The sequence below is a fragment of the Puma concolor genome, chromosome E1 (genome assembly GCF_028749965.1).
Source record: "Puma concolor isolate L17-30 chromosome E1, mPumCon1.1.hap2, whole genome shotgun sequence".
In the NCBI taxonomy this organism is placed as follows: Eukaryota; Metazoa; Chordata; class Mammalia; order Carnivora; family Felidae; genus Puma; species Puma concolor.
The window spans coordinates 47,183,982-47,198,935 of NC_141680.1; the positions used below are offsets into that span (position 1 = coordinate 47,183,982).

General features: G+C 37.7%; 1 protein-coding gene across 1 annotated transcript in view; it reads left to right on the top strand.

The window, feature by feature from the left end:
* LOC147574456 (EF-hand calcium-binding domain-containing protein 13-like) overlaps positions 1 to 14,954 on the top strand; it is a 97,861-nt gene that overhangs the window by 10,274 nt on the left and 72,633 nt on the right. Inside the window, exons 3-6 of the mRNA XM_086687648.1 lie at positions 5,011 to 5,125; positions 7,650 to 7,780; positions 8,570 to 8,652; positions 10,734 to 10,877. Coding sequence (XP_086543774.1) covers positions 5,011 to 5,125; positions 7,650 to 7,780; positions 8,570 to 8,652; positions 10,734 to 10,877 — 473 coding nt within the window. The remainder of the gene's footprint in view (positions 1 to 5,010; positions 5,126 to 7,649; positions 7,781 to 8,569; positions 8,653 to 10,733; positions 10,878 to 14,954) is intronic.

The window sequence follows — 14,954 nt, forward strand, 5'->3', positions numbered from 1 at the left end:
TTTAATATATTTATTTATTATTATTATTTTTTTTAACGTTTATTTATTTTTTTGGGACAGAGAGAGACAGAGCATGAACGGGGGAGGGGCAGAGAGAGAGGGAGACACAGAATCAGAAACAGGCTCCAGGCTCTGAGCCATCAGCCCAGAGCCCGACGCGGGGCTCGAACTCACGGACCGTGAGATCGTGACCTGGCTGAAGTCGGACGCTTAACCGACTGCGCCACCCAGGCGCCCCATCAATCTTCTTAAGATTTTAAAGACGTGTTTTGTGGCCTAACAAATTATCTATCCTGGAGAATGTTGCATGTGTGCTTGAGAGAATGTATATGCTGCTGCTGTTGGATAGAATGCTCTCTATATGTCTGTTAGGTCCATTTGGTTTCCAGTATAGTTGAAGTTCAATGTTCTCCTTCATTTTTCTCTAGTTAGTCTATCTACTGTTGAAAGTGGGGTATTTAAGTGTCCCTTACTATTGCTGCATTGCTGTCTATTTCTCCTGTCAGATCTGTTAGTATTTGTTTTATATGTTTAGATGCTGTAATATTGGATACATAAACACTGCAGTTGCTATATCCTCTTGATTAATTCACCCCTTTATCATTATGTAATGATTCTTGTTTGTCTCTTGTTACAATTTTTGGCTTAAAAACATACATTGAGGGGCACATGAGTGGCTCAGTCAGTTGAGCGTCCGACTACAGCTCAGGTCATGATCTCACGGTTCATGAATTGGAGCTCCACATGGGGTTCTGTGCTGACAGCTCAGATTCAGATTCTGTGTCTCCCTCTCTCTCTCTGCCCCTCCCTCAATCATGCTCTCTCTCTATCTCTCTCAAAAATAAACATTAAAAAAAAACACGTATTGAGGGGTGCCTGGGTGGCTCAGTTGGTTAAGTGACTGACGTTCGCTCAGGCCGTGATCCCATGGTTCATGGGTTTGAGCCCCGTGTTGCTCTCTGTGCTGACAGCTCAGAGCCTGGAGTCTGCTTTGGATTCAGTGTCTCCCTCTGTCTCTGCCCTCCCCCACTCACTCTCTGTGTCTCTCTCTCTCTCAAAAATAAACATTAAAAAAATTAAAAAAACAAAAACCAAAAAATATTTATTGAAATTTATTTTGTCTAATATGAATATAGCTACATTTGCCCTCTTTTGGTTTCCATTTTCATGGAATATCTTTTTCCATCCCTTCACTTTCAGTCTATAAGTGTCCTTAAAGCTGCAGGGAGTCTCTAGGAGGCAGCAGATATTTGGGTCTTTTTTTTTTTTCTTTCTTTTAATCTATTCAGCCACTCTGTCTTTTGATTGGAGAATTCAGTCCATTTACATTGAAGGTGATTATTGATAGGTATGGATTTACTATTGCCATTTTGTTGCTTGTTTTCTGGCTTGGTTGCTTGTTTTCTTTGTTCCTTTCTTCCTCTTACTCTCTCCCTTTGTGATTTGATGATTTTCTCTAGTGATATATTTAAAACTATATTTTTTAACTTTTAAGTAATCTTTACAACCAATGTGGGGCTCAAACTTACAACCTCGAGATCAAGAGTCACATGTTCCACTGACTGAGCCAGCCAGGTGCCCTTCTAGTGATATACTTTGATTCTTTTCTTTTTATCTTTTGTATATTTACTGTAGGTTTTTGCTTTGTGGTTACCATAAGGCTTATATAAAACATCTTATAAGCCTATTTTAAACTGGTAACAACCTAACTTCAAATGTATACAAAAGTTCAGCATTTTTATTTATTTATTTTTTATTTATTTTTTTTATTTAAAATTTTTTTTTTCAATGTTTATTTATTTTTGGGACAGAGAGAGACAGAGCATGAACAGGGGAGGGGCAGAGAGAGGGAGACATAGAGTCAGAAACAGGCTCCAGGCTCTGAGCCATCAGCCCAGAGCCTGACGCGGGGCTCGAACTCACGGACCGTGAGATCGTGACCTGGCTGAAGCCGGACGCTTAACCGACTGCACCACCCAGGCGCCCCATAAGTTCAGCATTTTTACACCTCACTCTCATTTTGTTTCTGATGTCACCACTTACGTCTTTTTATATTTGTGTATCCATTAACAGATTATTGTTGTTATAGTTGTTTTAATACATTTATCTTTTAACCTTTATGTGAGCGTTATATGTGATTTCCCTTCCACCATTACAAGATGTCAGTATTCTGAATTTAACTATATGTTTACCTCTACCAGTGAGATTTACACTTTCATTTGTTTTCATGTTACTAATTAGCATCCTTTCATTTTAGCTTGAAGAACTCCCTTTAACATTTCTTTTTTCTTTTTTAATGTTTATTATTTTTGAGAGAGAGAAAGAGACAGAGAGAGAGAGAGAGACAGTGTGAGCAAGGGAAAGGCAGAGAGAGAGGGAGACACAGAATCTAAAACAGGCTCCAGGCTCTGAGCTTTGAGCACAGAACCTGACGTGGGGCTCGAACTCATGAGCTATGCGATCGTGACCTGAGCTGAAGGTGGACGTTCAACCGACTGAGCCACCCCGGCACCCCCACTTTAACATTTCTTATAAGGTCAGTCTATCTAGTGTGATGAACTCCTTTAGCCTTTTTTTTTTTTTTTTTGTCTGGGAAACTATCTGTCTTTCGGTTCTGTAGGACAGCTTTGGGGGGTAGAGTACTCTTGGTTGGCAGGTTTTTGTTTTTGGTATTTTTTGCCCCCAGGATTTTAAATATACCATACCACTGCCTTCTGGCCTGCAAGGTTCCTGCTGATAAATCTGGTGATAGTCTCATGGAGAATCCCACTATTCCTTTATGTTCAGTGACAAAAGGCAAAATAATTATTTCTAGAACATCGCAATAAACCTTGTCACCTAGGAAGGAATGGGAGATGGTGGAAGTGTTCCTTTACATTCTTTCATTAGCACTGTATAAACTAGGTTACCTGGGAGACACAATGCCCTAGAAGAATAGGGTACAGAACAAATGTTTTCACTTATTCATTATTTATAGTAAGTCATCCCAATTCTGTAAAATGTTTGAGGCAGCTCATAACATAAACACACTTATACTTTAGAAAAATAATAAAGATTTGAAAAATCATGTAATAATGTGGAAATCATAATTGTTCCAGAAATATGAAGATCTCAATGGAGATATATGGGGAGAGGATGGGTGATATAAAGTAGCAGTAGATTCTAGATTATGACTCACTTGTGTGTTATAAAATCAACTTAGGAGGTCACTAACTGGTATTTTGTTTAAAAAGAAATTCGAATAGTATTGAAGACACTAGAGTGTTTTTCACATAATAAGTATTACTTTGTGAAATTACTTCAGTTCTCTCTCTTTGTATATGTGTACTACATCTCAGTAGAAATGTATTTTATACTCTGGGTCATAATCAAAAGAGTTAAAGTCATTCCCTTTGTGAGTGGAGGACTGCAGAGGAGACTAATAATAGGGCAGATTCAGGGGGGCTAAGAGCAAGGTAATGGCACTCTCAGGGCAGGAATTCATGGGATTGGATTTAAAGGGATAGAGAGTCAAAAGGGCAAGGTACCTGCTAAGGAAGGGCAGTGAGGTAGGTGCATGATAAAAATTACCTCTACATCACAATTTTGCTTGGGGCCAAATTCATCTGAAGATGTTATAGATTCAATCCATTCATTGTCCTTTGTATTACTTAAGTAGCCCTTGTATAGCAGGTTACTCTAAAAAGAAGGAGCCACTTCTGCTAAAGAGCTTTTAGTTTTGCTTTTAGTTCCTTTATAAGGAAGAATAAGGTATTTCTTATAAAATGCTGAGTTATAGACCAATTGATGGGAGTTCTGAATAGGAACAAGCCTGTGGTTTGCATAGTGACTATCAAATTTATCTACACGTTAAAATCACCTGGCTGTCTTTTTTAAGTTTTAATTTGAATTCCAGTTAACATATAGTATAATATTAGTTTTAGGTGTACAATTTAGTGGTTCAACCCTTAATCTGTTGAAGTTAATCTGATCAAGTCTTTAAAATTCTACAACCATGGTGATATAATTAGCAAAATCCAGACTGTGGAAAATCTATAGGACAAATTGCCTGGCAATAGTGATAATGAGGATGATAAAAGACATGGAAAAAGAGCCTATAGATAAAAAAGAGATCTAAAAGACACATCAATCAACAAACTGTAATGGTGACCTTACTGAATCCTGATGCAGTGTTAATAAATTTTGACAGTTATGAAACAATTGGAAATGTGAACACTGACCATGTTTGATACTAAGAAATTATTGTTAACTTTTAGGGTGTCATAATTGTGTTTTAAATGTGTTTTTTTTAAAAGAAAAAACACCTTGGGGCACCTGGGTGGCTTAGTCAGTTAAGCGTCTGACTTCTGCTCAGGTCATGATCTCGCAGTTTGTGAGTTCGAGCCCTGCGTTGGGAGCCTGAGGCCTGCTTCAGATTCTGTCTCTCTTTCTCTCTCTCTCTCTGCCTCTCCTCTGCTTGTGCTCTGCCTCTCTCAAAAATAAACATTAAAAATTTTTTTTTCAAAAATAAAAGAAAAAACACCTTGTAGAAATTAATATTAAAATTTTCACTCATGAAATAATATGATGTTGGAATTTGCTTCAAAATAATAAGAAACGGGAGTAGGGATATAGCTGAAATAGGATTGCCTATTATTGAAGCTGGGTGATGGGTACATGGGAAGATTGTCACATTATTCTTTTTAACGTCTATTTATTTTTGAGAGACAGAGACAGAGCATGAGTGGGGGAGGGACAGAGAGAGAGGGAGACACAGAATCTGAAGCAGGCTCCAGACCCTGAGCTGTCAGCACAGAGTCCAATGCGGGGCTCCAGCCCATGAACCATGAGATCATGATCTGAACCAAAGTCAGACACTTAACTGACTGAGCCACCCAGTCGCCCCAATCATCACATTAGTCTGTCTACTTTTGTATATGCTTGAAATTTTCTGTAGATAAAAGATGAAAAAAAGAAAAAGTAAGAAAAAAAAGCAACTCAGGAATTATTCCAATTTTCTGTGCAATTTAGGTATGAAACATCAATATTCCTCTGTGGAGAAGAGAAATCCTCTGATTTTTCAGGAGAGAAAAAGTTCAGAAGAAAGAAAAGTTTACAAGTACAGTTGCATACTGAAAGAACTGAGGTACATATGATCTGAAAATATTTTACTTTTGAGCGTTGTTTTTAGCTTTCAAACATTCCATCACATTTTAGTCCAAGTATTGAAATGTCACATCAATCAAAATCATTGTTTTTTTTTGAGAGAAGAGAGAGAGTGCGAGCAGGGGAAAGGGGCAGAGGGGCAGAGGAAAAGGGAGAGAGAGAATCCTAAGCAGGCTCCACACCCAGCATAGAGCCTGACATGGACTTGATCTCATGACCATGAGATCATGACCTTAACTGAAATTCGTGCAGACACTTAACCTACTGAGCCACCTAGGTACCCCTGAAATGTCACAATCTTAAATATTTCTTCTTCTTTCTCTTCCTTCCCCTGTTCCTCCTCTTTTTCTTCTTTTTCTTCCTCCTCCTCCTCCTCTTCCTTCTTCTTCTTCTTCTTTTTTTTTTTTTTTTTTACAAAAAATGTAACAAGGAATCCATTCAGAAGAATATGACATTTTCCCCTTCCTTCTCCATTAGATCTTTATTTTTATTACTATGCTCTCTGTTAACACTTCTGCTGTTGTAACAGTGACCCTGAGCATTCCTTGGCTGTGGCAGCATAACTTTAATCTTGGCCCCCATCTTGCTCTATATATGGTCTTCTCCCCTGTGTTTATATCTCAAGTCTCCTTCCATTTTTATAAACACTTCATTGTATATCTCATCTTGAGATCCTTAACTTTGTTCCCTCTCCACAGACCTTTTATCCAAATAAAGTCACATATACAGGTTCCAAGGATTAGGATATGGACATATCTTTTTGGGGCCACCATTCAGCTTGCTTCATTCACTATATGATGTACTTAGATATACTGTCTATCTCATCTGGGTAATTTCTCCCATCTGCTTTCTAGGTTATCTTTCTCCAGCTGAATCTAATCTCTAGTTTAAACTGTCTATTGAGAATTTAATTTCAGTGCCTATATTTTTTACCTCTAGAAACTTTATTTGGTTCTTCTTTTTTTTAATTAAAAAAAATTTTTTTTTATAACGTTTATTTATTTTTGAGACAGAGCAAGACAGAGCATGAACGGGGGAGGGTCAGAGAGAGAGGGAGGCACAGAATCTGAAACAGGATCCAGGCTCTGAGCTGTCAGCACAGGGCCCGATGCGGGGCTGGAACTCATGGACCGCGAGATCATGACCTGAGCCGAAGTTGGACGCTCAACGGACCGAGCCACCCAGGCGCCCCTGGTTCTTCTTTTTAAAAAGAATTTTTTTTTTAACATTTATTTATTTTTGAGAGACAGAGAGAGACAGAGCATGAGCAGGGGAGAGGCAGAGAGAGAGGGAGACACAGAATCTGAAGCAGGCTCCAGGCTCTGAGCTTTGAGCACAGAGCCTGACGCGGGGCTTGAACTCACAAACCGCCAGATCATGACCCGAGCCGAAGTCAGACGCTCAACCGACTGAGCCACCCTGGCACCCCCATTTGGTTCTTCTTATAATCTGCCTTATGTCATGTTTTTTGGTCATGTTCTTTAGTTGTTTCAAGACTGATACCTGATAAATATAAAGTCCCTGGGGGATCTAAATCTTCTGTTTATTGCTTTGTCTGCTTCTCACTCATTAACTTATGTCCTTGGGTGGTTTGTACTTTTTGTTTATTTTCTCATATATTGTTGATCTAAATCTGTGGGAATCTCACGTGAGTCTGGATCTAGAGTATTCTCCTCCAAGAGAATTTGAATTCTCTTCTGCACTGCACTTCAGAGATGTGATGGACATGGGACAACTTTAAATGACTTTTTTGGTTTCTGTTCTCCTACCCCACATATTTAGTGTAGATTTGAGTTCTGTACTCATGTGTGGGTAGATCTATCACTATAACTAATCCAGAGGAGTACTCTTTCTTCTCTCTCTCTCTTTTTTTTCCAACCTGGAGCTGAGACAAAGACAGATTTTACTCTGCATACTTCTGTGCTTCAAAAGGGGCCTAGACTCCATGTAAACAAGGTTCTAGACTCCACGTAAAATTGAAGACACCTATTATTACAGTCCTCATTTTCTAAAGTGATGCTTTTCTGTCTACCCAGCTACTTGCCACTTTTGAATCATGCTTATGCATACATGTTAAGTGGATAATTTTCTCAATCATGAGGATGATTTAAAGCATAAGTACCTGTGTTATTTGAATAACTGTGTTGATTCTCCACATTATTTTGCTCATATAGTCAAAGCCCATATATGTAGCCTAGAATCTGGTGGTCTTCTCTTCACTATACCATAGATTTGCCCTGCTTTGTGAAATCCACTATTTTAAATTGGCATGACATTAATTAGATGATTTAGTCGCATACTTAGAAAAACATGACTCTGCAAAAAAAATTCCATAGTTTATTTAAAATTTTAGTGTATGTAAACTCTAATTCCATTACAAAAAGCAATTTTACATCAGTGAGGAACCCATATATGATTAGCTATCTTTTTAAGAGGTTTATTTTCCAGTAATGCTGGTTTACCAGTGTGATCTCAGGCACCCACATTCCTGCATTTGGCTCTAGATTGCCTCTTCCTCAGTGAAGCTGTTGAAGGAGAAGATGACTAAGAAAGAAAGGTCTTCACTCAAGTTTCCGAATCAGTACAGTGTTCACAAGACTTTATCACCCCTTTGTACATCTTCCTCAGTTATTCGGTATTTAAATCATTGTTTTTTTCCCTTAAATGTTGCATTAAGATTTGGGTTTTTCTTTTCAGAATCATCTACCATTTCCACATAAAGTATGCAAAATAGTTTGTGCAAACTAAGACTATGCTCTAGGGAGGGTGGCGTAGAGCTAAGATCACTGTATGTGGAATTCACAAACTTAACGTTGAGTCCTTATTGACCTCACTTGCTAGCTTAGGCTCTTGTACAATTCACTTTATATCTCTGGGCCTCAGTCTCCACATCTGTACAAGAATCTTGTACTAGACGGACCCTTGAGATTTCTTCTAACACTAACATTCTATGATTTGAGTTATTTACGTGTTAGGGGATTAGATAAATCATCTTTTCAAAAAATTTTTACTGACAGGTTGTGGAATCTGGGATTCTTTGCTATTTAAAGATACTCTTGTTTTTCCTTTCTATAATAACTTTCTATAAAATTTGCTGTGACTTGAATTAAGAGTAGCAAAAATTGGACGACAGCCAAAGGATAGTGAATCATGGGCACTACTTACTGACCAGGGTAAATTCTGCTCCATAGAGAGATGTCTAAAAGAAGCAAGGTGGGAATTCTGGGATGAAGAGTATATAATTCACTATCACTTGGATGGTCTTTTAATAAGGGTTTTTATGGAGTAAGAGACTGGAGAATCTCAAACTGTTGATAGGCTTGCTAGTATTTTAATGGAAAAATGGCATAAATATTTTGTGTGTGTGGTGTTTTGTTTTGTTTCGTTTTTGTGCTGCTTTCTAATGTGGCTGTTTCTTTGACAGGGAAAGGGAAATGCTTTCTAGCCTCTGCAAGACATCATGTAATGAAGTACCTCAAGGACACTTACACTCACAAGAATTAAGCGGTAATAATGGATTCTAGAACTTCTTGAATAAATTCCCTGATTGTGTACATTTTAGAAATTGTTTCCGTGATTAGTGTCGCTTTCTTTACTCCTAATGGCATATGGTATCAACTAATATTACATGATGTGACAAATGCTGTAGTCTGTGAGTAAGCATGAGCAAACTAGGTAAAATAAGTATTCATAAATATCTTTTTTTAGAAATATCTTCTGTCATATTGATAGGCAAAATGTAACATATGTGCTTATTTTAGTTAAAATATTTCGGGAAAAAAGTCTGACTATTACATCCAACGAATATATTAGTAAGCACTAGAGTCACTGATTTTACTAGGATTTAGTTCTTGGTACATAGTACCCTTCGCTTCTTTTTTTTCCCCCTTCGCTTCTTGACACTGAACTCTCCCGTATCTTGGGCCTCTTCTTTATATTTATGGAGTCATTTAGCACATTTTTCCTTTCTGATCATCATATTAGGCATCTTTTTATTTTTTTTTTCATAAGTAATCTCTGTGCTCAACGTGGGCCTTAAACTCACAACCTTGAGATCAGAAGTTGCATGTTCTACTAACTGAGCCAGCCAGGTGCCCCTATGTTAAGCATCTTTTCTTTTTCTTTAAATTTTTAATGTTTATTTATGTTTGAGAGAGAGAGAGAGAGACAGACAGAACGTGAGCAGGGGAGGGGCAGAGAGAGAGGGAGACACAGAATCGTAAGCAGGCTCCAGGCTCTGAGCTGTCAGCACCCAGCCCAATGTGGGGCTTGAACTCACGAACCACGAGATTATCACCTGAGCTGCAGTCGGATGCTTAATCAACTGACTCACCCACGTGCCCCAGACATCTTTTATCCTCCAGTTTTATTGGGATATAATTAAGATGTAGCACTGTGTAAGTTTAAGGTGTATAGCATAATGACTTGACTTACATATATTGTGAGATGATTACCACAGTAAGTTTAATTAACATCCAACATCTCATATAGATACAGAAAAAAAGGAAAAAAAGTTTTCCTCATGAGGAGAACTGTTAGGATTGTAAACAACATCCATAGCCTTCCCTATTTTCTCATTGGAGAAGATTCCCTTTCATGTCACTAATCCCTTCACTCTTAATTTTCTTTCATTGACTTTTCTTCTGCTTCCTCAGGGACTGTGTCAATATTATACTCTATGTTTTTCAAAGAAGCTTCTTGAAAGAGTTGGTTTCCTTAATTATTTATTTACTTCCCATTTCACTGAAACCTGGTTTCCACCCCTAATACTCTACTAAAACTCCTTTTATTAAAGCCATCGTGGGGCGCCTGGGTGGCTCAGTCGGTTAAGCGTCCAACTTTGGCCCAGGTCATGATTTTGCAGTTCATGGGTTTGAGCCTCACATAGGTTGTACTGACAGCTCAGAGCCTGGAGCCTGCTTCAGATTCTGTGTCTCCAGCTCTCTCTCTGCCCCTCCCCAGCTTGCACTCTGTTTTTCTCTCTCTCTCAAGAATAAATAAACGTTAAAAAAAAAAACCATTGTCACCAATATGTTAGTCTTTCTCTGGTATTTAGCACTGTCATCTAGCACCTCTTTTTCTGAAAACTAAGGGTAGTACCCACTGAACTAAATTCAGTTTAATTCAAGAGACATTTTTTGAGGATCTGTTCTGAAGTAGGCACTGGCACTTGAAGAATGAAAAATCTTGCCCCCTATAGCCTGATAGTTGAGTGAGGGATATTGACATGCAAGCAATCACAATCCCAATAGCTTTGTCTGAGATATGTACCAAGTGATATGGGAGCATGGAATAAGGATTTAAACATTCCCAGGGAAAATTGTGACTGCCTTTGCTATGTGAGCTTTGCATGACTTTTCTCAGTTTCTGAGAGTTATTTAGGAAACTTGTAGACTTGGAGGTCATTTACTCTAGATATAGCTAAAGAAATCATGAGATTGATTTTAAAGCAAAGAATTAGAACACAAAGACTTGCTCCTCTTTCTTCCTTTACTGATCATTTTTGTTTTTTCATTGGGAGAGAGTGTAGCGGGGATGACGATAATTATTCGTTTGAATTAATTAACTGTTTTGTCGTGTGTATTTAGCACTTCAGAAGGCCTGTAAAATTTTTAGCAAAATTCAAAGTGGTAAAATTTATGTGAATGATCTGCCAATGATCCATCACACCTTGAAGATTTTTATAAGTGATTCGGAAATGCAAAAGGCACTAAAGACTGTTGATATTGATGGTAAGTTTTGTGTTTTCATTATTAGTTTAAGGTTTGCAAACATGGATGTAACTTATATGTTGGTCAGATTAATTACAAATCATAGGAAAGCTAAGCTTTATAATATGTTCTAAAAACTTTTTTTGCACATTTACAATAATATTAAAAAATTGGGCCTCCAGTATAATTGGATTGATTGATTACCAGACTGGATTATGACATACTTTCATCAACATCTGATATTTTTAGACTTTTAATTTTTGCTACTTGCATACGATAGGGAAGATTTCTTAGGGCAAAGTGTTTGAGTATAAAAGACCAGATTAATATATTTAACTATGTTAAAATTAAGAACTTTTATTTATCAAAAGACACTTTAAAGTAAAAAGACAAGTTATGAACTTGGAAATATTTGCAATTCACAGAAGTGGCAAAGGATTAGTTTTCAGAATGTGTAAAGAACTCATACAAATTAGTAACAAACAATGGAATGGAAAAGTGAGTAAGACACATGGATAAGAATATCACATAAAAGAAAATATATGTAGCCAATAATCATATAAAAATATTTTCCATCCTCAGTAGTCAAAAAAATGCAAATCAAAATCCTGATAATTTTATTTTAAAACATCTGGAAAAGTAATTGTTCTTTTGTTGTCAGTGTCCAATACTTTAATCAAAGAAGTAAATAATAGAGAACTGATTATATTTACAGACCATTCCAAGCTTATTAAGGAGGAGAGATAAGTTTAGAATAAAAATGGTATAGATAAGTTGAAGGATTGGTCAGAAATAAAATAAACTTAATACACACAATGGCACAGTAATACTCTGAGGTTAAAAGCGTCAGGCTACTCAAATAAAAGATGTGGATTGGTTATTATAAAAAATTTGTAGATGGAGAATACTAGGAGTCAAATGGACCACCAATAGAATGTTACTTAGCAACCTAACAGGAATTGACAAGTTGCAATGGTGTCATTCGTCTATCTATCCGAGTCACCCCAACATTTTTTGAGTGCCTACTGTACACAACTTTCAGAGGGTATAAAAATAAAATAATAAATATAAATCTAACTTTTAGAAAGACTAAAAAGCAACTCTATTTTTTCTGACATGTTTATTTATCCATATGTTAATTCTCTTGACATATAATTTTTTGGAGGTTTATTATTAAAATAATTATTCAAAGTGGAAATAACTTTATTCTCTGAAAGCATAGGAGAATAGAAAGGAGAAAATAAAACTTATGTGTAATCCCACTACCCAGAGCTGAACTTTGGTATTTTTACATATATTTTTCTAGGATTTTTCTAAGCATGTGTGTGCATGTGTGTGTGTAACTGTGGTATATACATATGCATAAACACATAATTAGAAAATATATATGTTGACTCACATGCATACAATTTTGTTACCTTTTTCTATTAACTTTATATGTTAGGCAACCTTCCATGTAAATAAATATAGATCCACACTGCCTTTTTAAATATTTAATTTTTTTTTTAACATTTATTCATTTTTGAGAGAGAGAGACAGAGCATGAGTGGGGGAGGGGCAGAGAGAGTGGGAGACACAGAAGCAGAAGCAGGCTCCAGGCTCTGAGCTGTCAGCACAGAGCCTGGCGTGGGGCTCGAACTCACAAACCGCGAGATCATGACCTGAGCTGAGGTTGGACGCTTAACCGACTGAGCCACCCAGGCACCCCAACACTGCCTTTTTAAATGGCTGTGTGCCGGGGTCCAGCCCCAGCAGGTCCAGGGGTTCCCGAAGGATGCACGGTGTCGGCGAAAATAACAAATGGACACGGACAACAACAGTGTGTTAGACTGGCTGCTTTATTGCGGCAAAGGTGGCATTATATTTGTTAGCAATTTCCTTGTAGCGTGTGTCATCTATGTTTCTTGGCTTTACCTAATTCTAAAAATGTTCCTTTGTGTAATCACCCATTAAGGGACAACATGGTTAGTTTCTTGTAACGTTACAAGAAATTGATTAATTTCTTCATATTATTTTCATTATGTATCTACGTTTATTTATAGTCTATAAAGCGTTTGCTTTGCTATTTTCATGAAAGGTCATCTATCTCTCAACACCTCAAGTGGAACATTTACAGGGACATGACTTCTTAATTGTTTCTTTGAACCATTTGCGTATAAGGAACAAAAGTTATTCGCTTTGGTCTGGGGTGCCGGGAGGGAGCCAAGAGGGCCCTGGGAACCCACGCCTTCTGCGCTCCCAGGGAGACACTGTATACCTAGGAACTAATGAACCATTCTGTACCTTAACCCACCAGGTCCAGTTATCATCTGGAATGCCTCCTGGGGGTCAAGTGGGCCTAGGGGTTGGAGTAATTTGTATCCATAGATACATTCCTTTGTTGCCAGGGTGGGGATTTCAAATCCATTTGTCCCCCTCCCTGGCTGGGAAATATATGGGGCTATCCTTCCTTTAGGTAGAGGAGTCTTTACAGGGGGTGGCAAGGGCTGGATGTAGGCCCGCATAATTTCCCTGCGGAATCTTCTTTCTTTCCCCCGTGGTCCTTTTCCCAGGGGGCCTGTCATGGGCAATTCCCCAACCGACAAATCCCCAGGTACTTTCATTGGTAGGGGGGCTGCCCTGACCAATGCTAAGGCCAAATTACATAAAAGCAGGGGTACAAGAAGCTTCACTGTCGGTGGGCCACCATGCAGTCCCGATCCATCCATCACCCGGGCCCTGCCATCAGGCTGGTTGGAGAGCTTGGCTTTTGGCAGCTGTGAATTATTCTGGGAACAGATCAAAGCACAAAAACAAATTGTTTTGAAAAATAAGCTATATAACAAATAATCTAAATAAATATGTCATTTCTAATTTTTTGCTGTTATAAGCAGGGTTTTTTCTCTTTATCTCATCCGACAAAAGATAGGTTACTAAAATTGAAATTGCTAGGTCAAAGGATGTGAACATTTTAAGGCTTTTAAGTAATACTGTTATTAGAAATTCAAAGCAATAATCTTTAGAACTTTAGATTTCAAGACTTCAGATGTAGTTTCTTCCAATTACCTGGATTTACAGTTGGGGAAACTGAGGGTCAGAAAGATAAAAGTCTACTCCAAAGCCATACAACCTATTTTATTTTCTTTTATTTGTTTTTATTTTATTTTAATTCCAGTTAGTTAGCATACAGTGTTGTATTAGTTTCAGGTGTACAATATAGTGATTCAGCAATTCCCTGTATTACGCAGTGCTCATCAAGATAAGTATCCTTTTCATCCCCTTCACCTATTTCATCCATCCCCTCATCCACTTTCCCTCTGGTAACCCCCAGTTTGTTCTCTATAGTTAAGAGTATGTTTGTTGGTTTGTCCTGTTCCCCACCCCCGCCCCCCACGACTTTGTTCATTTGTTTTGTTTCATAAATTCTACATGTGAGTAAAATCATATGGTATTTGTGTTTCTCTGACTGGCTTATTTCACTCAGCATTATACTCCCTAGCTCCATCCATGTTTTTGCAAATGGCAAGATTGAATTCTTTTTATGGCTGAATAATATTCCAGTGTGTGTGTGTGTGTGTGTGTGTGTGTGTGTGTGTGTGTGTGTGTGTGTATATATCACATCTTCATTCATCTATCGATGGACATTTGGACTGCTCCCATAATTTGGCTATTTTAAATAATGCTGCAATAAACCTAGGGATGCCTATATACCTATGAATTAATGTTTATTCTTTGGCTAAATTCCCAGAGGTACAATTACTGGATCATATGGTAGTTTTAATTTTTTGAGGAATCTCCATACTGTATTCCACAGTGGCTACACCAGTTTGCATTCCCACCAACAATGCACAAGGGTTCCTTTTTTTTCCTACATCATTGCCAACACTTGTTTTTCCTTGTGTTTTTAAATTTAGCCATTTTGATAGGTGTGAGGTGATATCTCATTGTGGTTTTGATTTGCATTTCCCTGATGATGAGTGATGTTGAACACCTTTTCATGTGTCTGTTGGCCATATGTACGTCGTCTTTGAAGAAATGTCTGTTCCTGTCTTCTGCCCATTTAAAATGGATTATTTGTTTTTCTGGTGTTGAATTATATAAGTTCTTTATATATTTTGG